Source organism: Phyllostomus discolor, chromosome 11 (assembly GCF_004126475.2).
Source record: "Phyllostomus discolor isolate MPI-MPIP mPhyDis1 chromosome 11, mPhyDis1.pri.v3, whole genome shotgun sequence".
In the NCBI taxonomy this organism is placed as follows: domain Eukaryota; kingdom Metazoa; phylum Chordata; class Mammalia; order Chiroptera; family Phyllostomidae; genus Phyllostomus; species Phyllostomus discolor.
Window position 1 is genome coordinate 78241411 of NC_040913.2, and position 23573 is coordinate 78264983.

At 42.3% G+C, this 23573-nt stretch overlaps 1 protein-coding gene and 1 long non-coding RNA gene across 10 annotated transcripts in view; one reads left to right on the forward strand and one right to left on the reverse strand.

Annotated features, from left to right (window-relative positions):
- Positions 1-23573, reverse strand: part of RBPMS (RNA binding protein, mRNA processing factor) — a 167445-nt gene that overhangs the window by 64937 nt on the left and 78935 nt on the right. For all 9 annotated transcript variants that reach the window (XR_004899959.1, XM_036011655.1, XM_036011656.1 and 6 more), the window contains one exon: positions 1342-1492. Coding sequence is in view for 8 of the 9 variants with exons in the window: in XM_036011655.1 (XP_035867548.1) it covers positions 1342-1492 (151 nt within the window). In the remaining variant the exon portion in view is untranslated. The remainder of the gene's footprint in view (positions 1-1341; positions 1493-23573) is intronic.
- LOC118497433 lies at positions 5669-22713 on the forward strand. The gene is made up of 3 exons (XR_004899962.1): positions 5669-5681; positions 12557-12561; positions 21722-22713. It is a non-coding gene; the product is annotated as an uncharacterized LOC118497433 (long non-coding RNA).

Genomic DNA, 23573 nt, shown 5'->3' on the forward strand with positions numbered 1-23573 from the left:
TAATAAATATTTACTAAATATATGCAACATACAAGGTACTGAGCTAGATGCTGCAAGGACACAGATTTTGTAAGAAATGTCCATACGGCCTCCTTTAATGCCCCTGCACCTTAAAATGCAACTTTCGTTCAGATTTCCTTCCCAAATAAACAAAGATTTCAAGTCTCCCTAGGACATGGAAGGGAAGAACCACATTTTTTTCTGTGTTATTACTTTGTGGCTTGATAGAAAAACTTTAGAGCACACCAGGGGAGAAACTATTTTATCTCCTAGCTTCCACCAACAAGCAGCAGCTTTCTCGAGAGTGACTGAGCTACACAATGGCTGTAACTTCCGCAATGACCTGATTAAATCTGACAGGCACATGACAGGGGGTAGAAAGGGACCCGTGTGACCTTCAATTTCAATAAGAAAAGTTGACACATATTGTCAGAGAAAGCAGGAAGAAGATGAAGATCATGTGGTTTGGAAAGAAGATGAAGAAGGATAGTACAGAAATATTCCAAACAGCAGCAAGTCACTGGGGATTCCTCGAACGCCCGGCCATATTAAATCACACACAGCTACTCAGTGAAAGGGAAGTTCAGGCCCATCTCATGCCTCACTTCTGCTACTGGCTGAGCTTGAGAAAGAAAATTAAGACAAGCTTTTCAATCAAACACAGAAATTGTAGCATGGACATTTAAGGAAACAGGCCCATGAGGTAGGGTAAGAGACTTTTTTAGCAATTAGTCATTGTTCTTACCCAATTAAATTTAAAACAGAAAGCCCCAAATTTCCTTAAAGCTTTACTGGTGACAGTTTACTGGAACTGATTGTTCCAATGTATAAATGCTTTGTGTGTGTTTACTGTTGTCCCTGGATTTATGGCTAAACTGTTCTCAAAAATAGAATAAACTTCTTAATATCTGCTTCATTCACTTTTAACACTGTATTTTCCCAAAGCCACAGAAATGATGTTCTTCAACAAATGAAATAAAGTGAATACCGAGAGCCAGCTCTCATGTCCAAGGATGGGGAAATAACCAAGGGTTTATACTGCAAGGCAAATAGCACACACTCATGATACATATAATGAAGACCATGTTAAGGAAATCTATAACATCAAACGAAATTTTGTAGTTACAGTTCTGATCCAGCCAAACCATTTTTGAGACTGCCAATCACAAATCAGATTGCTATATTTGGAATTCAGACGGCAAGAATAGGCAGCCTCTTCACAGAAATGGAAAGTGACACTCAGCCAGCTCCATGTCCCGTGGTGTCGTCTCACATGTAGCACACCAACGATTCTTAGTTATCCAGGCTTTTTTCTTAACAATGACAAGTAGATCCACTTACATGGCTCTCTGGCAATGAACTGAGGTACAGTGTTGGGCAGAGGCGTACTGGGGTTCGGAGTCCCGACTAGTTTGTTCTTGGCCATCTTCGTGTTTGCCTTAGCAAACTCTAGTCGTAGTGTTTGCGGGATTTCAGGATCGAAGCGGATGCCCTTGGGAAACAAAGAACAAATGGAAGATGTTTTCATTTCCTCCGAGTCAAACTGGGATGGTGACAAGACAAACACACCGGTAAAGCCCGGCCTGTGCAAACCAGAAAGAAAACAGTCAGCAGGAGCGCTCAGCCTCACTGGTTGCACAGAACACGTGAGACCCGCAACACGTCAAGTCCAGAAAGTCAGGGAGATTTAGTTTACTTAATGTTTAGTTCCACAGGTTTTCAACTCTTCTTCATGACCTTTCTTCTTAGACAAAACACCTTTGTGTTTTAAACTTAGACCAGCAAATTACGAGCATAGTTAAAAACTTCAGTGAATGGCTACCGATAAGAGTAACAGGATTAACATAAAGCTCTATGCAACACTGGAGAGTGTAACCACTGAAAATCCAAAAGGCTCAGGCTTGACCAGTGTTCTGACACTGGCTTAAAACAATGCAATTCCTTAATGCCACAGTTTCCATCACCTCCAGGGAGGGAAGCACTCCCATCCCTTTCTAACTGGAGAGCTTTTATAACCGTGATAGATGCACTCTGAGTTACTAAGAAGACAGAGCCTAAACAGCTCTAAGATTTCAATATAAGAAGTATCATTTAATTCTAAGTAGTTTATAAATTTATATAAAATCTAAATGTCTTGATGTGGATAAACTCTGATTTTGATTACAGCCGGCTTGTCAGCGACACAGAGAAACAGCAGGTTAACTGGCTCGGAGACAGGACAGTCGTTTCACAGCGACCCTTGACCCTGTCATCGCAATTCACCTAAAACAAAAACATCCTGTGAAATAAATCACGAACACTACAGAATACGAGATTCAGGGCAAGAGAAGTCAGTCTGTGTTGAAACCCACCTTCCAAGAACGCCCCCACTGCTGAGCAGGACAAATCACCTTCTGACATCTACGTCCGTCACCATGGATGCGGAACCCAAACCATAGCCCCAAAAGGCATCCCAGCACGGGGCACCAATGTGCACTCAAATCAGGTTGAGGTCCCACCTGTGTCTGTGTATGTTTGAGAGGAAAAAAGTTCTGAAAATGACTGTCCTTAAAGAACACAGGTAGGCCTGTGGGCACCAAACCCCACTTCTTCCTCTTGATCAGCTTAAAGAAAAGGAAGAGCAATTTCCAGAAGAAACTGGTTAGAACTTCTGACTCGACAGATCGGGATGAACAACTGAACCTCAACAGGGTAGCTCCAGGGACAGGAGGGAGAGCCTGCGGCTGGGTGGTACCAGCAGTGAGAGAAGTAAGGGGTGTGTATGGGGGTCCTCAGGGAGGCACAACAAAGGCCACAGAGCCTGGACCGCACTCCAGCCTGCACACATGACCTGCACGTACGTCCTGGAGACAGTGGAAGGGCTTATGAGAAGGTGGCCAACAGGCAAGGGTGGGCAGGAAGGACAGGACTCTACTGTACAGTCCTAACCAACAACAAAAAGTGAAAACAGGGTTCCAGTTCTACAAAACAAAACAGAAATTCTTAAATTGTCTCAGTTTTTAATTTGGGAAACCTTAGTATTCTTCTTGCCAAAACTGTATATAAGGAAAAAGAACAAAGCAAAATTCTGAAGCAGTGATTGCTTCCATCCACTCAAGAGCATTTGACTGCATCAGAGCTAATACCCCAACTGAATACATATTTCTAAGTATGGACCTGAGGAGCCACCGTCCTTGCTGGCAGGACGTCCAGCGCAATCCCTGGCTGTCATGTAAAAGGTATGCTGTGGGGGGACCTGTGTATTCACACCCCACACCCTCAGCCACACACAGTAACAACCTGCCATCAGTTTCAGGGTGTCATCACTGGCACTAAATTCCACCAACTTTTTTGCAAAGAAGCAATTTTTCTAAACCTGAGTCCATGTCAACCTACGCCCAGGCCATGGCGGCACGGAAAGCACACCCTGGGACCTGTCAGTGGTCCTCTGGGGCGTCCGGCCTCACACAGCTGAACCTACGCCTCCGCCCTTGCACCGGTGTCGGAGCGTGCTCGCCTCATACAAAACCTGGGCCGGCAGCTCGGGCCCTAAAACACGCTGGAGGGAGTCTCTCCCACTCCTCGCCCACCTCTCTATAACCTCCCCCCACCCGACACCTGTGCTAAAATAACACCACCATCATGTTCCAAGTCAAAGTTCCAGCTCCTTGTTAAAAAAAGCCAAGTTAAAATGACCTAATTTGTTTGGCAGCTTATTCAGAGGCGAGAGGCTCAGAATACAAGCCACATTCCTCTAACATCTTTGGCAGCCATGCCATATTTGGTCATCAATATCCTGCGCAGCTCGGTTTCCACCCGCAGGGATTAGCCAGGCCCCAAACACTCTAAACGCTGAAGGAAGATGAAGAGGAGGTAGAGCGGGGTGGGGTGGGGGAGACATGGAAGTGAGGAGGAAGAGAAAGATGAAAAAGAGGGGGACAGATAAGGAGGAGACATTAAGAAAATACCTTGTGTTTTTAATTAAAGCAGAGTAAGATTATTTTCTGGCCGCAGTGACTTCACATTAACTGCTGTCGGAATAAGATGACCGCCGAGTCCAAGGGGAAACCTGTGCCTTTCAAAATCAACTTTTTACTCTCTCGCCTATAATTCCTCAAAATCCTTCTTACAGTGAACTGTGACTTTCCCACTTTCACACGCTGCCTTTTTTTACATGCTGACTAGAAATGACCGTTTCTGGATATCAATATTATCAGTCCGAGAATAAACAGTTACTTAGGAAAAGCCCAACCTGACTGGCTGCAAGGATCGCCAACAGTTCTCTTCAAGATGTGACCCAAGCAGCACAGGGTCACCATGACCTACAAAGGCTCAACTGCCTCCCCAGGGCCAACTCTGGAGGGATAGGGGCACTTCGGACAATAATGTCTACAAGGGCAGCTTCAAAGCCATGTGCTAATATACTAGGGGCTGAATGTCGTGTCTTCCCAAAACTCCTGTGTCGACCACCGATGTGATGGTATTTGAGGTGGGGCCTTTGCAAGGTAATTAGGTTCAGATGAGGTCATGGGGGTGGCACTCCTGCGATGGGATTAGCACCCTTGGAAGAAAAACACAGCAGGAATCTCTTTTTCTGAGAATGCACAACAAGTTAAGACCAAGTGAACACACAGCAAGAAGGTGGCTGTCCGCAGGCCAGGAGGACGGCCCTTGCCAGACATGGAATCTGTTGGCAACTTGATCTTGGACCTTCCAGCCTCAACACCTCACAGTATTCTCTCTGAGCCTCCTGTGGTCCCACGCAGGGACATCTCTCCTCCTCCACCACCAAACCCATCCCCAACCCCACCTTTCACCTTACTGCAGGTGACTCAAGCAGCAGGAAATTACCTTTAACAACCTCCACAATGCCTGGCACACATGATCACTAGAAGGCCCAACAATTCAACCTCAAAGCTAGAGAGAACAATCAGAAGCACTGAGACAAAGTGGAAACTGCATTTACACCCTGCGATTCTCTAAGCTCAAGGAAAGTCAGTTCTTGCACTCAGGGCTGTTGAGGGAATGTTTAAAAGTCATCTTTTTATTACTCACATGTAAACAAAGCTCAAGAACTATATGTGAATACAAAGGTTCAAACGAGTTTTCTGGACTTGTGCAGCAACCAGTCCTCCTTCTGTGCAAAGGACACTCCGAGGCCAATGTCCAGGTTCTGTGCCTCACTTCTGTGACAATAGCTGACTATTTAAGGGACAGCTGCTGCCCAAAGTGACCAAACATGTTTTTTTTTAATCTTCAGAAGGTTTCAACCTTGAGTAGAGAGACACAGCTGAGTCACCTCAACAGCCTCCCACTAGAGAAACCCCTGCCAACCCCGGCCACAGGCCTTCAGCGCGGACCCGATGCCTGAGGGAGTCTTGCTGGTCTGGTGCACCCTCCAGTTCTGTCTGCTACCGGGTACCCCGGTGCCCTCAGCAATGGTTCTACCATTCAAGTACATGGTCGTATCAACCCTGGATGATGAGTTTTGGGGACCATGGAAGCATTCATCAGAGAGAGGAAAAACAGTAAAGCATGAAACAAGGCTATATATATTCACTAAATAAATATGCCCATGACAATATTATGTTAAAAAAATATTCAACAACGTGTAGGAGTCCTGGGGCTGTGGGGGAGACTCTGTGTGCGCGAACACACTAGTCTGTCTGTGTAAGCCCAGGAACGTTTATAATGTGACAACCGTCCTACTAGTGGTGGAAACTTGGTGGTGGGGGGTGGTGGGAGGCGGGGAGAAAACATGGCACCATGACTCCTATCCTGTTTAATTCTGTACTGTTTGCACTTTCTGCACATGTGTGTAATTTATGTGTGCAGGTATGACTTGTAAACTCGGATACAGATTTTCTAACGAGTGAGAGAGAGCCAGATGGCGGGGTTGCCCACGGAGTGCCGCCAGACCCAGAGCAGAGCCGGAGCAGCAGATGGGAGGCATCCCGGCACTGAGTGTTCAACCAGCAAGGCTGCTGTTCTATTAGTTTTTTTTTTTTTAAAAAGACTGTATTTTGAAATAATTTCAGACTTATAGGAAAGCCACAGACCTAGCACAAAAAATTCCTGTATACCCTTTGCCCAGATTTCCCACACAAACTTTTATTTTCCCCTCCCTGAACAGTTTAAGAGTAAGTTGAAAGTATGATGCCCCTTTACCCTTTATGGTTTGACTTTCTAAAAAAACAAACAAACAAACAAAAAAACCCCCGACATCTCTTCATTTTCCTGAGCCAGGATCGATCTAATCCAGATTCACACAAAGCACCCAATAATCTCTTCAGGGTCTGAAATATTTTTCCCAGTCCTTCTCTCTCATGACCTTGACATTTTGCAAGAGTATGGAAGGCTGTTTGTTTTGTAGAATGACCCTCAGTTTGGGTTTATCTGACTTTTTGATTAGATTCAGGTCACGTGTTTTTGGCAGGAATAAGAGATTTGTGTCATCCTCAGTGCACAACATGTCATTTTTGTCTCATTTGTAGTGATAATGACTTTGATCTCTTGCCCAGTTTCTCACTTAAGGTTACTATTTCCCCCTTTTAATGAATAAGTATGGCATAGGGAGATATTTTGAGGCCACATAAATATCTTGTTTCTCGATAAACTTTCACACACTAATTTTACCACCTAATGATGATTCTTACCTGAAGCAATCATTATGGTGATTTGCTAATCCCATCACCCCTTCTGTATTTATCAGTTTTCTCCTCTAAGGAAAAGCTTTCCCTTCTGTTTTGTTTACTATTCATTCATTAATTTGTTCATTTACTCACACATCATTACTGATTCATAGCTTATGTTATTCTAGGATTTATAATTAATTGCTATCATTTGTTTTGGTGCTCCACTTTTCCCAGATTTGTAAGTACACACACACACACACACACACACACACACGCTTTCACATCTACATCTATTTAGATACATTAACACCCCAAGTTTGTGCTGATATAACTCCCATTCAAATCCAACACTATTGGGTTCATTTTAGCCTTCCTTCCCTGCACTTGTAACTCTTTCTCTGCCAGCTCTCATTATCAACTGTACATTTACTTATTTGCTCAATACAGAAATACATACTAAAAGTGGTTTCAGAATTGCTAAACAATAGCAACATGAAAAATAGCAACATGAAAAAGGAACTTACAGTTCCTTTTGTCTTTAGCTTGAAAGTATACAACAGCCAGTATGTGTATCAAGAATGATTTGGGTCAGTCCTCGCCTCCCTCCCACCTTCGGAGTGGCCGTGTTCATCTGAAATACTTGTGCACTCACTTGAAATGGTTACGACTCACTGGTCTCTGCTTGCACTTGGTTTAGGGCCTCTCCCCAACCTTCTCTTCACTTTATTTTCTCTCCACCTATGCATTCACAGCAGGTAAAATCATTTTACCATTTAAAAAGTTAAAGTAACTTCATCAACTCATGTTCTCTATTTACACCCATCTTTATGTACATTGACTAAAAAGCTAAGGATCCAGAATTTTAACAGCATCCCCCTCACTTGCTGTGACTTACTGAGATACTGAACCTTTTGAAAGAAGACTCTACATAACCAAAGGTTTTTAATATCATTTGTTATCACTTTAAAATTTTCAATTCCTCAGTGAAATAAATATACTGAAACATTTCAAAAGGGGGCCGGGTGGGTAACTAAAACTGTTGTAATAAGTAAGCCCCGCTGTACAGGAACAAGTAAGTGTGTGTGGCCTGAGCCTGGGGGAGAGGGGAGTTCTCAAGGGTGAGCTGCGACCCACGTGCAACTTCTCCTGGTGAGTCCCGGACTGGACGCCTGCACAGGGTGACCACACGGGCAAATTCAAACGTTTACGAACACTATCCCACTTGGACGAGCTACATGAAACTCCACTGGAGAGTAACAGACCGCCCTTACCACTCGCTCCACCGCCAGTGGGCTCTGCTCTCCTCTGGGGGACAGCCACATGTCCCCACTTCTCTTAGAACAAAGGGCATTTCTTCCTACGAAAAGCTCCTGGCATTTCATGCATACTCCATCCTCATACAGTAATCCCCTAGATCTGAGGCATACCTATTGAACTGGATTGAAACTTTTTTCTTTGCTAAATAAAGACAGTTGAGTAGCAGAGATTTCACGAGATTCACCTGAAAACGCTGAAAGATCTTCCTGGTTGATTCTTAGAAGCTTCTTCCCGCCCCGTTCTCCATGCCCAGTTCCTAACAAAAACCAGCTTCGGCTGTAAGGAATGGGGGACACAGGCAGAAGACCCTAGGTGGTGGTTACGCTGAAGAGGAGCAATAAATGCTCTCTAAGTTATAGATACTAACAAATTCGTTCTGATTTTCCAACTCAGAAAATGATCTGTTACCAAAAACTATACATATAAGTACAATAAAACACTAGTGTACAAAAACACACTTTCTTTTGTAATAATCTGTTCAGTTCTTCCCTTGGTCTTGAGAATCTTCTAGCCTTTTCAGATAAGGTCAACAAAATCCCCATCTCGTGTCCAGGAAATAATAGAAACCAGAAGGCAGGACCTCAAGTCAAGGTCAAGCTTAATACTGACCACTTTCTGACCTTGTAATCTAACCTCAGTTCCTGGATCTTGTCTTCTTCTCTGGCTTTACACCGTCCTTTCTACTGGGTTTCCGGCACTAAACCCCAGATCCGTGGAGGGCGGGAATTCCAACACGCCTCTTTAAGGCTTACCCAGGTGCAGACCCCACTGAATCTCCAGGGCTACTTCCTAACCTGCTGTGAGAACCCCCAAGACTCCTCCAGGTGGCGGGAGCTGATCTGCCCAGTGCCTCCTGCTAGTCTTTCATACCACAGACCTAGCGTGTGTTATAACTCATGTTTTTGTTCCTCTTTTTGATAAAGTAGTTAATTATTATCCTGCAAGGCAGAAGAAATCAGACAGTATAGTGGGATTGGGGATGGGATGGTAAATTGATTTTCTTCTAATTACCAAAATTATCAAGCCCTGGCTGGTGTAGATCAGTGGATTGAGCTCGGCTGCAAACCAAAGTGTCGCAGGTTTGATTCCCAGTCAGGGTACACGCCTGGGTTGCAGGCCATGACTCCCAGCAACCGCACATTGATGTCTCTGTCTCTCTCCCTCCCTCCCCTCTCTAAAAATAAATAAATAAATAAATAAAATCTTTTAAAAATTATCAAGCATTAAACATCAAAGTTAAACCAACACTGCTGGTTTCTGTAAAGAGCAGTACATACAATGATGTCCATGGGGAAAAAGAACTAATTCCAGTCTTAAGAGTAACTACAGAGAATGGCATATGTACCTGGTGGTGTAGGGGACTTATAAAGCTTATGTACTCTAGTGAATTGAGATTATGGCTTGGTTGAGTTTTAGTAAACAATTATTCAATTTCTCAGCAAACCCCTTAGGTTTCCATAAGAAACTTAAGTGCCCCAACATCAGTTCCCTTTGCCAGTTGTCCAGAACAAGCTAATAAATAAGACAGCAAGTAAATAAATAAATAAATAAATAAATAAAATGCTTCTTATCTGTTGTCACACAAGTTGCACTTAAAAGATTTCTAGTCTTAATAGCATGTGGGGGAACACACGGGTAGGAGACCCTCAGGCTGCAGGTGGCTTAATCATGCTACACTACATTAAAAAGATTTTTCATTTAACCACAAAGTGCATTTGAGCCCTTATTTGCTAAGTGACCAAACACTGAAGTATATTTTATTCATAACTTAAGTTTCCCTTTAATTTAATGTTGATTTAACTGAAAACCCAATGTTATTTTAAAAGATGCTGGAATATCATATACTATTACAGATCTTTTCAATAACTTGGTGAAATATAATTCACATGTCATACAATTCATCCTGTTGTATACAATTCCATGATTTTTTTCTGTATAGTAACAGAATTATGCAACCATCACCTTATGCAGCTTTAGAACCCTTGTGTACAAGTTTCTATGTGCACATGTGTTTCTAGTTCTCTAGAAGTGGAGCTGCTGGAGCATGTGGTGACTCTGCGTTAACTGGCTTCACGAACTGTAAGACCGGATTCCAAATGGCTATTCCACTTCAATCCCATCACCAACACATGGGGATCCCCATTTTTCACATCTTGTCAGCACTTGCTATTGCCTGTCTTCTTTATTGTAGCCATCCCAGTAAGCATAAAGTGGCATCTCGCTGTGGTTTTTATTTGCATCTCAATGCTGTTATATTTTAAAACATTTTATTAAAGAGGGCTAAGAATAAAAGCCTTCTATTTTTCAAAGAGCATTTTGGTCACAAGGAAATAACCTGGGAACCATAAATCTTTAAACATCAAGAAACAAAGTTGAAAGAATTAACTCCTGCCTTTTAGAAGTTAAAAACGCAAGTTAGAAATAGAAACTGTTTTCTGAAAATTATTGATGGACATGTCACTCCCATCAGGAACTATGTAGGTAAACAGATACTTTGGAGATAGCCGGAGGCCCCAGGGGACCGAACTATATTTACAGTGTTCTGAGCATTGAGGCTTTCTCTTCTACAGGCTGCATAAAACATCCAAACAGATTAGAAACAGACTCCAGGCAAGGTACATGCAGACATGTCCCCAGGAGTCTGAAAACAATTGTTCTATTCAGCTGAAACCTTAACATGACCCAATGGCATGCCAGGTAGGAACTTGAATTTGGGTAATTTGGTACAGTGGCGAGGATGGAAGGACGTAAAAGGAAGAACTGAATGTTATGCATATAAACAGACGATGAATGGAGGAAAAGAAATGGGAGGGGGTGGGCAAGGCTGCAATGCTAAAAACAGAGAACTAGGTTCTCTGACGCTAAGTAGTAGAGGGCTATCTACATAAAGCATGAAATTCACAGAATTTTATTACTGGAACTCCTAACACGGGCATGTTCGACCATGGGCCCTGTCTCATGGGCCCCTCCCACACTCCTCAGGGTCGTCTGAAAACGTGTGAGGGTGTGCCGGGGCTGTTCCGTAACTGAAAACCACACTGGCGTTCAGTGGGCAGGCCAGGACCTTCACGTCAGTCGCACACAATAAAGGAATGACCTCATCCCAAATGCCAACAGACTCCCCAACATGGACGGAGACATTAGGATCCAGGCAAGTCACGCGCTCCAGCTAAATTCCCATTTAGCCCTGAGAATCCCGAATCACTCCTCTGACTCCTGTGAGTGTGGCGGCTGCGTGAGCGTACACACGACAGTCTGTGAAGCCTGTCGCTCTACAAAGACTGCATTGTTCCCAGATAATAATAGAGGTCATTGTTCAGTTTCCACTGTGCCGAAACGAAGGTAGACATGGGTTCCAACAAGCAATGAGCAAGTGAGGAAAAGAACCCGTTAGATGTAAACCGGATCTCATACTTTTCCTAAATGAGGGCATGGCTTGCGGAAGCATCCGGACTGTTAGTACAACCACCTGTGCCATGGGGTCATTGCCCATTAAGAAACTATCATGCCAAGTCTCCCTTGTTTTTGGGTATTTTTTTTTAAACCAACTACCTCCGAGTGCTTGCCCTGCCTCAGGAGAATAATCTCCTTACTCATTGTCCTCCTTGTCCGAGCAGTCATCTGGAAAGAATGTGTCCCTCTCACTGGTAATATCTCTAGATTACAGTTTAAGAAAGGGGCTCCTTGTCCAGGGGCTCTCTGGGCATATGTGGCCATTTGGGTTGACGCTGGGCTCCAAGTCCAGGTTCAACTCCTCGCTCTATTGCCTACTTTAAAAGTGTTCCAGTAAACATTTGATTTCCCAATGTCTTGTATCCCCCTTATTTTTAACCCCTTGAATTAAAAAAATGTGTAATTTCATTTCTAAACCAGATGTCCCATAAAACAGAATGAAATTTTACCCTGCTTTGCAAGTTCTGAAACACACGTCCATGCCTAGCCTAGAAGGTCTCCAGAGGTTTGTCCCTGACTTCAGGCCTGTGGCGTTTCTCCCGATGTTTCCCCACAAGCTCGTGTCTGAGCGCTGTAATAGGCCGGCTTGGCAACGACCGAGAAACCTGTTATCATCCCTCGCTAGCCATCTCGGGTCTGGAATAAAAGTTTTAATAATATTTCCAAGTGACTAGGCCGCTTCCTAAAATAGTTTAGCCTTGGCTTCACTTTTACATGGGGGACCCCAACCACCCCCCCAAAAATCCCAAATTCTTTTTCTTGCACGGGTTTATTTACAGGCTCCAAAAAGCAGCATCTTAAAAGAAACTTGTTCAGCATTCTCGAGGTTTCAGGGAAGATCCTAGAGAGACTTTCTATTTCCTCAACAGAGCTCCAGAGGGGTCGTTGCCTGCAGGTCGGTCATGGGGGCAGCAGTGGCTTGGGGGCCGGCTTAGTTTCCAAGGAGCAAGTTTGGGCCAATTGGTATAGAATAACACTCCGACACATGCCTTCCTGTGGGTGCTGATAACACACCCAAAACTACTGTTTCTCCTTCCCTGTGAGGTCGGAAAGACAGGGGCCATACTTGAGGAGTTCCTTGATTTTACCTCTTTCACTTGCTGTGTTCCGTTCACCCACCCTTCTACCAGAATTTACTTATAAAAAACTGTATTTAGTCTTACATGTTTAAGCTTCAGTCACCTTCAGTGTACTCTCCATTTGATGCAGTACACCCACTGAGACGTTTTTCCCCTGCTCAAAACAGTTTTTGAACGCTGGATTTTGATGCCTTTTAGTGCTTCTGTTGTTTTTGTTTCACCTCTTCTACACTGGCAACATGTTTCCCTTTGAGCACTTTTTTCATCCGAAAAAGCAAAAACAGAAGGTGCTAGGGCGAGATTGGGTGAAATGGGAGGGTGGGGCATGGGGGTCATGCTGTTCTTGGTCAAAAACCGCTGAACACTCAGCACAGCGTGGGCAGCTGCACTTGACCCATCATGAAATGGACACGTGTTGAGTTTTCAAAAAAATTCACTGAAGGCAAACACAACCTCTCCCCACAATGCTACCTGGCACACTGATACATTTGGGTTCCTAGAACACATAAGTCCTACCCTCCAGAAGATAATTCTGGGTTGTTTTTCTGGGAGGGGGGTCACCCCTCGTATTCATGTGAACAAAAGCTAGCACTCAAATTCATACCCTCTCACTCACCATGCCCGACTCCTACAGCAAAACCTACAAAGTGGTTAAGGTATCTGCCTAAACAACAAAATGAGGAAACCCCTCATTTCAGCCTCGCAAATCCATAAGGCCTAGAAAACTTGGGAGATGGTCTGGGTGGACCCCCTTCCACATACTGGTGAAGGCAGCAAGAAAACCGGTTCTCCGGCTGTTGTTAATTACAGTGACCATTACAAAGGAGACACCCCAACTCAAGGTCACAAGCAATTTTGGGTGGAACCTCTCCCCAAGTAAAAGAAAGACTGAAGTTGTGGCAATTACAAGTGTGGGCTTTGGAGTCTGCCTGCCTACATTGAAACCTACCTCCACTGCTAATCTCGGGCATGTTTTTTAAACCTTTCTGTGCCTCACAATCACCAGCTGTAAACTAGAAATGACGCCAGTCCACACCTCACAGGGTTGATGGTCAGAAAAAAATTCGCTCTTCCTGTCAATGGTCAGATTAAGGTCCACCGTGTGATGGGCACTCCTGTGGTCCAGTGCACATTAGCTAAGGAGCTGCTTCCGAAACATGAATGGACAGTGTTTTTTTCTCCTTTGGGCTTTCCGGAAAGGTGCTGCTACCTATCATAAAAGAGATTCACACTCAGCTTCGAGAACCCCCAAACAGAGTGTGATGCAGGACAGCGCGCTACAGGGAATTCTCTTCTTCCACCTGGTCCCGTCCCCCCTCAGGGAGCTGATGCGCGCCCTGCGTCTCCCACCCTCTTCTGTTGGTTGGCACAGGCGGAGTAGTAGCTCTTAGGGGGATGGGCTGGTAACTGCAGAGGCTGGATCCACTGTGTGGGAGAATTAGGGGGAAGTACTCCCGAGGTGTCTGGGTCTCCACTTGATTTGACCATCCACCCCAGCTAAATTTATTTATTTTCCACGAGAGCATACTTTTTGTTAGCTAGCCACCCCCTGTGTACATAACTGTGCCCTTGGAGATCTGCTTTGTATAGGATGACTATAAAGTCCTGACAGGAGCTTTGAAGCAGCTATAAACTCAGTCTTGAAATGTCAACAGCATCAGTGTCAAACAGAGTTTATTTTCCAAAGGGCTGAGAGGGCACGATTACCTGAACTTCTGCCACTACGTTCTCAAACTGTTCTGAAAAGGATGGTTGAGAGACCTGGGCCCTGACGATGTGAGTGAGGGGATGGGATGTCTCCACTTCAAGCACAGGCAGTACCCATCAAAGCGGTTATTTTACAGTGACACTGTGAAACAGGTAACATTACGTGGAAAGAAGCAGGCCGGAGTGCAGATGGTATTCTTTCATCTAGGAATCCCAACGTTAACATTTTTACTCCGAGGACTGGGAAGGTAAACAGGGCTCACCAGTTCTGGCAGGAACAAAGGCATCTCTGGGGATCCTTGACACACAGCTACCAAACGTGGCTGGTGCCGCCAGCAGTCTCTTTCCCTGCAGTCCTCACTGCGTCCCCTCATGTCCCATTACTGGACAATAAATGCACGCACAGGCGCCCCCTGCCCAGGGGGACAGAGGTAGCAGCTGCACGACGGCCTTCTACTCCCACTACCTGAACGAAGGCACCCACACCAGTGGCTCTATCAGCCCAAGCTTAAAAGGAGGTAGTTCCTAGGCAACAGATTTCACTTAGTTCGGTTTCTGACCCTGAGAAGATCTTTGGGTGACATGGGACAAGCCTACAAACAGCTTTGGATGGCCCACATCTGCTTAATGTTGGCCCATGACATTCTAGTGTGATGTCTGTCACCCCAGTGGACACCAGAGAAATTTTAGAATTTAGGTGGCTAACTTCACTTACTTGGGAATCAACAGAGAAAAAGAGCCAGCCACAACCAGTACTTTCCTGTACTTGTATAAAGAGTTACAGCTTCATGGCAGAGCTTTTACAAATTAAATTGATATCCTAAAGAAATGTAGAATATAAACCATGTTCTGTCGATGTGAATATGTGAATAGTTTCTAGGTTATGTGATTCATCTCTTTTATAAAGTACAGGTTATAGATTTCTATCACTTAGACTGGCACTGAGGAAAAAGAAAACTATACAGTGAAACTAACAAAAGAAACAAGAATCTTCTTTTTAACCATAGCATATACTAAATCAGGCCAGTCTAGAAAACAGACACCTTTAGTCACATAGCGAATCGGATGAAAAGGCAAGGGCATTAATTATCAGTCACATCAACAAAAATCACTCAAATCTCTTTTTCTAGTGATGGCAAAGTTGAGAACATCCCTTTCACTCATAAAGAACATCCACGTGCAAAGTCATACAGCTCTGTGCAAAGTACAAAACTCCAGATTACACTGGGAAGGAATGAGTTTCTAGATACTAATTACGCACCCAATAGCTCATTCATAGGTGGCAATATAAGCCCTTTAAAAATAAAAGGGTTACTGGTGTTGAAATTTAAGTTTCAAGGATGGTGTTGGCACTTCAAGAAAAAGACTAATTGTACATAATTACACACTAATCTAATTACTGAACCTAAGGAGACTGACCAACTTCTTTACCCAACAACACATATTAAATGCATGCCAGGCAAAGTAGGACAAGGGATGGATGGATGTGTGAAAAAATACTTGATGAACTCTGAGATGTGTTGAATGATTCACACTGTGCAAGATAAACTCTCAAGTATAAGACCAAGTATTTCTGTGTCTCTATGGAAAAGCATATGAAAAATAAGTGCTACTTGTGAGGTAGATAGGCTAAAAAAATACACTCCATGCAACTCTTCTTTTAGCTTCCAGTGTTTGTTAGTTCATCTGAAGGCCCATCTTCACTTTCTGTACATGCTTCAGGGCTGTTTTGCAAAGTTTACTTGGAGTCTTTATCAGATCCTGGTGGACAAGGAAGAAAGATGGGGGGTAGAGGGGAGAGGAAAAACAGTACTGATATAAACAGACGCTACAACCGAAAACACACAGCTGAAAAACATAGTTGCCTAAACTTCCCCAAAACGTTTTGAAAAGACTTCCACTTCAAGATCAGCCACAGCCCACAATTGGCCTCCGAGTATATTTTTACAACCTTGTTTCTGCTTTCCAGTCGTTCAGTATGAACACCCCTCCTCCCACAAGAAATCTCCCACACTGGTGGCTGCATAATCACGTTGAGGTAATCTTAATGACAAATCTTAATATTAAAGTTAGTCTTCAGTGAAATGCCAAGAGGAAGTAAAAACACATCTCTTCTAGTTATTTTTTTTCATCTACATAACAGCATAATGGCAATTCTTCAGAAAGAAAAGGCTGCATTACATTTAAAAAATAAAAGTATTTTTAGAAGTCAATGACTTCATACCCTCAATTTTACTGAGTATAAAAAACAGTGTCAAATACACCTATAAATTATTTATTTAGTCTTCCAAGTTCTTTATTAACATCACTAAGCTAAATCATTCCATGGGCAGGGAATGTGTTCTCTGATGAATGCATTAAAAATACAGAAATAAAGAAAGAGGGGAGCACTTGCTCCTAAAACACATTTTTTTTTAAACTCTAGCACAGACCATCAAATGGCTTGCAGACTCTTTCCAAACAAGAATTTGCGGCTTAGATACAAGTTTGTAGAAAAGAATGTAAACAGTGATGTCTAAACTTTGGAAGTTCATGACAAAGTACTTCCTGTGCTTCACGAGGAGCCAAAAAAAAGTGAGTCCAGTCGGATCTCACCTCCGAGCAGCAACTTCAACCAGCACTCTCCCCTCCACTCCGACACATCACCTCTCGGACACCGATGAGGCCAAGGCTGCGTTTCTCCCTCTCTACAAGAAAGCTTGTTTAGACAATAAATCTAAGGAATAGCATGGGCTGGTAAACAACGCTCATACAGAATGGATGTAGGCGTGTTTGGTTTTAAAGCGATTCCTATGGAAACGGAAATGGAGAAAGACATGGAGAAAGGCATGAGCAGCCGACAGAATGAGAGAGATGCAGGCGTATTTGCTGGGCTTACAATACACTGAAGGCTTGAGAACATTAAGGACATTGATTACTTTGTTTCCCAAAAAGGCTCCAAAGGAGAACCGATTAATCAATTTACCATTAATTGCATTATAATACAAATCAATGTTCAGAAGTACTCTGAAAGCGGTGGAATTTGGGATTCCCTCTAACTTTTACATATAATCAGTCTGTAGGAAAGGGGATTTAGGAATTAAAAACCAGTCCGTCCTTGTGTAAGTCATCACCATCATCAATTATCAGAATTTTTACCTTCTACTGAGTGCTAATAGGTTTAAAAATACTCTCATTAAGTTGATCCTCTTAACCTTTAAGGTATTATCAGGAGGAGGAAAACTGAATCTCAGAAAAGAGCCTCAAATCTGTAAATGGCACTTACCATCCACACCAGACAGGATGGGCCCACAGGGTATTATGCTAAGTGAAAGAAGTCAGTCAGAGAACAACAAATACCATATGATTTCTCTCATATGTGGAATCTAAAAGACATAATAAAAACCAAAACTCATAGATACAGAGAACAGACTGATGGTTGCCAGAGGGGAAGGGGTTTGGGGTACGAGGTGGAAGGGTTGAAGGGATTAAGAAGTACAAATTGGTTGTTACAGATTAGTCACAGGGATGTACAGTTAGCACGGCGAATATGGTCAATAATATGGTAATAACTATGTATGCCATCAGATGGGTATGAGATTTATCGGGATGATCACTTAGTAAGTTACATAGAATGTCCAATCACTGGGTTGTACGCGTGAAACTAACGTAATATTGTATGTCAACTGTAATTGAAAAATAAAAAATTACTTTAAAGATAGGACAAATTGGCAGTTACAGTGAAGTCACCAGGATAGAAAGTATAGCACAGGGCATACAGTCAACATGATAAGAACTATGAATACAGTGCCAGGTGGGTATTAGAAGTGCCGGGGAAGGGGGACACTTGTAGGGTGTATGATTTTCTAACCAGTATTCGGTACACTTGAAACTAATACAAAATAATGGTGAATGTAAACTGAAATTGAAAAATAAATTTTTAAAAAGTATTTAAAAATCGGAAAAAATCATTAATATTTACTATGTTAATGAGAAGATAATCACAAGAGAGAAAATACAAACCGCTAATAATCATAAAATGTTCACAACAAAATAAATATGAATTCGATAAGCAGGGGAAAAACAGTAAGTGGCAGATCACAGATTGGAACTGATCGGTCTGATCTAACAGCGTGGACTAGAAAGCCCCCCTCCAAACAGTGGTTACCAAGCAGACACGTCCCTTGCTCTCCTTTTAGCCTCAAATTAGACAGGCATTCAGTACCTTTTCACAGGTACGATCACACTAACACTTAATGTTATGCACAAATACACAAAACCACCGTAACATACCAAATACACAGTACAGTTTTAACATCAGTGAATTAAGAATCATTTTTAGGGTTGTATTAATTATGTTTTTAGAGTTGGTGAACATCATTACAGACGAACCAAGAAGACACAGTCAAATGTTTGAAAACTCGAATATCATCCTGCTGTAGTTACCCTGACACTAAAAGCCTTTCCTCCAGCCCTTCCTCCGATGGTCCTGTCCCCCGTTTACTTAGCTCTCTACAATGTGTGAACAGCCAGACTCTCTTTCATAGCCTGGCAGTTTTCTCACTGAGGTACATCCATGACCTGTGACTCTGAACAGCTGTATTACATTGGCCTTGTAAATGAATACCAAAATTCTATGAAAAATTATTTTGCCATGTTGTGTGAATTCTGATTTTTATTCTGAGTTTTGAAAATATATAATTTTATCCTTTGCCTGGTTTTGCTCCTTTGTTATTAACTTTCTGCTTGAGAATGCGATCCGAATGTCTTTCCTTTTAAACTTATTTTCATTTCCCATAATATATCAGGTTGGCCAAAAAGTCCGTATGGTTTTCTCCTGTAAAACGAAAGACACATTTTTCATTTCCACCAGTAACTTTATTGATTTGGATATTCTGAGTATGTTGGCCATCTCCCTCATTGTGTAATGTTGATTGTCCTCAATTAATGTCTCTATTTGATCACTGTCAACTTCATCGGATCGCCCGACCATGCAGCACTCTCTGTCAAGAATCTTTGGCACAGAACTCCGCAAACCACTTTGGACAAGTTCAGTCACAGCACCTTTTCCACACACTGCGCAAATCTATTTTTGTGTTTCTGTTACATTTCCACTTGTTTTGCCATAATAAAGCATAATACATGCCGAAAACCTTGTGTATTATCTTCCATCTTCAATATTTAAATGGCTACACAAAAATTCACCAATGTTGATGTTTTTAAAAAATCCATGCTGATATGACAGCTGTCACAATACAATCTAATAGAACTGTTCTGAATGAAGTTAAAGACAACTAAGAGCTATTCAAGCCACTGTATGAAACAAAACAAAACAAAACACAATTTTTTGGCCAATCCAATATTGCCAAAATTTTATGTATTATTTATCCATTTACTTTTGAGTGAGGTCTTTTTGAGTGGAAAGCATATAAAGGACACACAAATTTAAATGATCACAAGAGAACCATTGGTTATAAGTTTTTACCAGAAACTTTCTACCCAACTACATTTTCTGGGTAAATAATGTGGACCTTTTGATTTTAAACAATCTTGAAAATTAACTTACCCTACAATGGCTAGAAAATAAAACTTAAATCCTTTTACACACTGTCCAAGTTACAAAATGTTCTCTATTAGAGCATGTCAGTACATTTTTAGAAGATGAATTTTAGTCTTAAAAATATATGTCATGGTTTATTTTCTATAAATATTATCCTTTTAAGACAGACTTCATAATTTTTAAGATTCCAGATTAGTCCAAACATGTTCACTAAAATTATTCTATTTATCCCTCCTTTCCCCATATTTGCAACACATTAGATATATATTTTTTAGATTACAGAAGCATTTACTCTATTTCTTCTTCCCTATTTACTTTTACATATTAAAAAATCCTTGACTGTGGTTCTCTCATTTAAAGTTTTTATATGTTTCCATATAATATTAAATGTCTACTAAAATAAGAAAAGTTTACATTTAAGTATAAATTAGTACCTCATACTGTATGTAGTTTTAAGGAAATAAGAGTACAACGAATAGCATACCCTCTTCCATTTTCAGGGGCATAAGTCCCACCCCTACTCCCCATAACTTTACAGTGTGCTAATTCATTCCAATTACAAAGACCAAGAGTTTCAACTTTGTGGATTGAAAGTTCAAATCCAAGTAGATGATCAGAAATATTAAGCCCACATGAGAGGGAGCTCTCTATCCCCTAGTCAATGATAGTGTGATCGTTCAGTGAAAAATACAATTTCACAACAAAGGCAGTGATTTTCAGCGCCCAAAACGAGCCGCACTGCAAAGCGCTCAGCACTGTGGATGGCCTCGAGTGGAGATCTTTGGTTTTTAAACTGGCTTGGCTACTTCGCAAAAGGAATCCTAGCAAACAACTCAGTCTTTGCACTTCATATTCCACAAACACTAGTTACACTTTCAACTTTCACTTACAACAGAGGCAAACAGATTTTCAGCATTTCTGAAATACCTGACGAACCATGGAGAAAGGGCAAGGTCAGTATGAGCTAGCATTTTAAAAAAAGACTCTAGACAAGTTTAAACAAGTAGATCCAAAAGGAAAAAAAGAAAGCACAACGCAAAGTCTGAGAGCAGTTTCACATGGCCACATAATATCTGATGAACTACTTTACCCAGAGAAGAGCGGGGCAAACTTGAGATTTACACATGTCCTTGTCGTTACAAAGTACCCCGGTTTCTGTATGAGGACCTCTGGTTCTTCCTGTTTTCTCAGGGGAAGGATGACACTAACATTTCAAGGCTACTTTCCCTTCTCCAAACTTCCTTAGGATTTCTGTTACTAGCACTGTATCTTATGGTTCCCTACGTAAATGCTCAATTGATTTATATAACCTATTTTTTTCTTCAGGCAAAGGCATTAATTAGGAATTTAGCAAATACCTCCCATTCACCTTCATTTGTTTTTTCAGAAAAACTTATATTAATTATGTGCTGCACCATTCCCAGGGAGGTTTTATAACAATCCAAAAATGCAAGACCATCATAAAAAAGGGAGGGGAAAAAAACAAAATGAATGAATGAATAAAATAAAAGGCCTATTTCAAAGGCACTGAACTGTCTGTCAAACCCCAAAGTGCATGCAGTCGTTGAGGAAAAGGGAAAGTGGGACAGCCTGCATCACGGCACCCCTCACACTGGCACAGACACCGTCCCCAACCGACTGACATCAACGGGCTGCCCTTAAAACTCCGCAAGTTGAGAGTAAGCAGTTATAAACAAATTTACCAGATAAACACGAGATTGGACTCATGATCTCATCTGGCAGCCCTGCACAGTTCCATTCCAAAAGTCCCAGCTGGGGTCACACTAATTAGGCCTCTTCAACCACTCTGAGCAACAGGCTAAGAGAAATTGAGGGAGAAATTTTTAAAACGGGTAAGAAACATACTGACCTGGTGCCTGGTGAGGGGAGAGCTGAGACAGGCCACCTGGATGCTTGTTTTTGAAAAACTGTTGTTTAGAGGAAATGCTTCAACTAACTCACAAGCTGTACAAATATTAAGACCAACAGTCCTAAAGTGCGCGACTTGCCAGGAAAACCTGTGATACAGGAAACACAGAGCGCTGTCCAGACCCCGCCTGTGTGGCCAGTACCTGTCTCAGCTGCCCCCGTGTCTGCGTTTAAGAGTTTGGAGCACTTTACGGCTGCATCTTTTGACCAAGAAAGTACACTTATGGTGTAGGTTCATATTTACTGCATTTACAAGTGTTTGTTGCTTGGTGATTTCCCTTTGCCATTTTTGGAAGTGAATAATACCTCTACTTCACAGAGGAGGAACCTGGTACAGGACTAATGAATTAATTATGGCCAACATGTTGTTGGAGAGCTCCAACCAAACTGAACAAAACTGAACCAAACAGATTATAAACACGGCTGCAGTCACTGTCATATAAATGACTGTAGTGTTTACCTCAATGCCAGGAATTCAAGGAAATGAAAACAGTTTTCATTTATGGAAATAAGGTTTTCCTAATTATACCAGTTGTTTTCATGTGACACTATCAGGTACCTTTTCAACATGCTTTCTAACAGATTAGTAAAGATTTCTCTGAAATTTCCTTTTCTCATACATACAGTTGAATCAGTACATTTTTACAATAATCAAGAGATAATTTAATTCTAAATATCCTCAATTCCTCTTTATTTTTACTTATTATTATTAGGGCTCCTTTGCACTGAGGTCTGAATGACGCCACCTTTTACCTCCTCAAAACCAACTGCTCTCATCCCTACAAAGTCTACGTAGATCTTGGGAAAATACCTTTCCTTGAAGCCTTACTACGTTTTGTATTCTTTTATATGCAGCATGCCAGTGTATCTTATTAAAAGGATCATCCAAGGGTTGGGTTGGGTTGGGTATTCTCCTCTCTTCTTTATGAACAGGTAGATCATTTAAGGGTAACACAGTTCCACTGTTTAGAACTGCCATCACAGAAATGCAACTAATCCCTGTTGAAAGACGTTTTTAGTCCCACAAAATACCAGGAGAACCTAAATCTGCTACTTAAATCAGTCAAATTTTTATCAAGAGTGTTGGGAACTGCCCTGCCTGGTTTCAGAAGCTGTAACCCAACCCTCCCCCCAAGGCTAAGGCTGAGTGAGTGACTTTGGGACCATAAGCCACTAAGGAGACAAAGCTTATCTCCCTGGCAGGGGCACTGCCTCTGCCCCTTTTACTTCATCCTGCCTGGCCCCCAGTGCTTGATTGGTTAGCCAATGATGGGTAAGATTCCTCAAGGGAGGGACGACCTAAGACAGGCATGATCACAGGGGCCCCCAGGGAAGGACTTGGGGGCTACAGAAAAGGGGGGTGATGGACCCTCACCCCTTGGCTTTGACAAAGCCTGAGTCCTCATTCTGTCTGCAAGAGGTCTCCTAATCTCTTGGCTGCCTTACTTCCCCCACCTGACTTAAGCCTGAGACAATGACTAAAGCCTGAAACAATGCTGGAGGTGGGTGCCACCCTGTGGGTTCCCTAGGGGATCAGGCCTAAGAAAGAATGCATAAAATCCTATGAAACCTACTTTGCTAATGCTCTCAATTTAAATAATAAGGGACCAAGCAAGAAGTGAGTTTGTTCCCCAAAGTTTTATAACCCTTTAACTATCTGACCCTGACTCAGAATAATCCCCCAGAGTTCTTTAAATGTTATCTATTGTTTAATCATTTCTGCCTGACAATGATCGATGAGCTTTATTCCTGTGCAATAAAAGCTTGTCAAGGCAAGGGTTGGGGCGCTCGCCTCTTGAGAGGGTAGCCAAGGTGCTCCGAGGCTTGCTTCCCCTTGAGAGAAAAGCTGTGTCGTCCCTTTTCCTCCACAGGACTCAGCAGTCCGTGTGAATTTATCTTGTATCTCATCCATAACACCGCAGACACTGCGGGCCA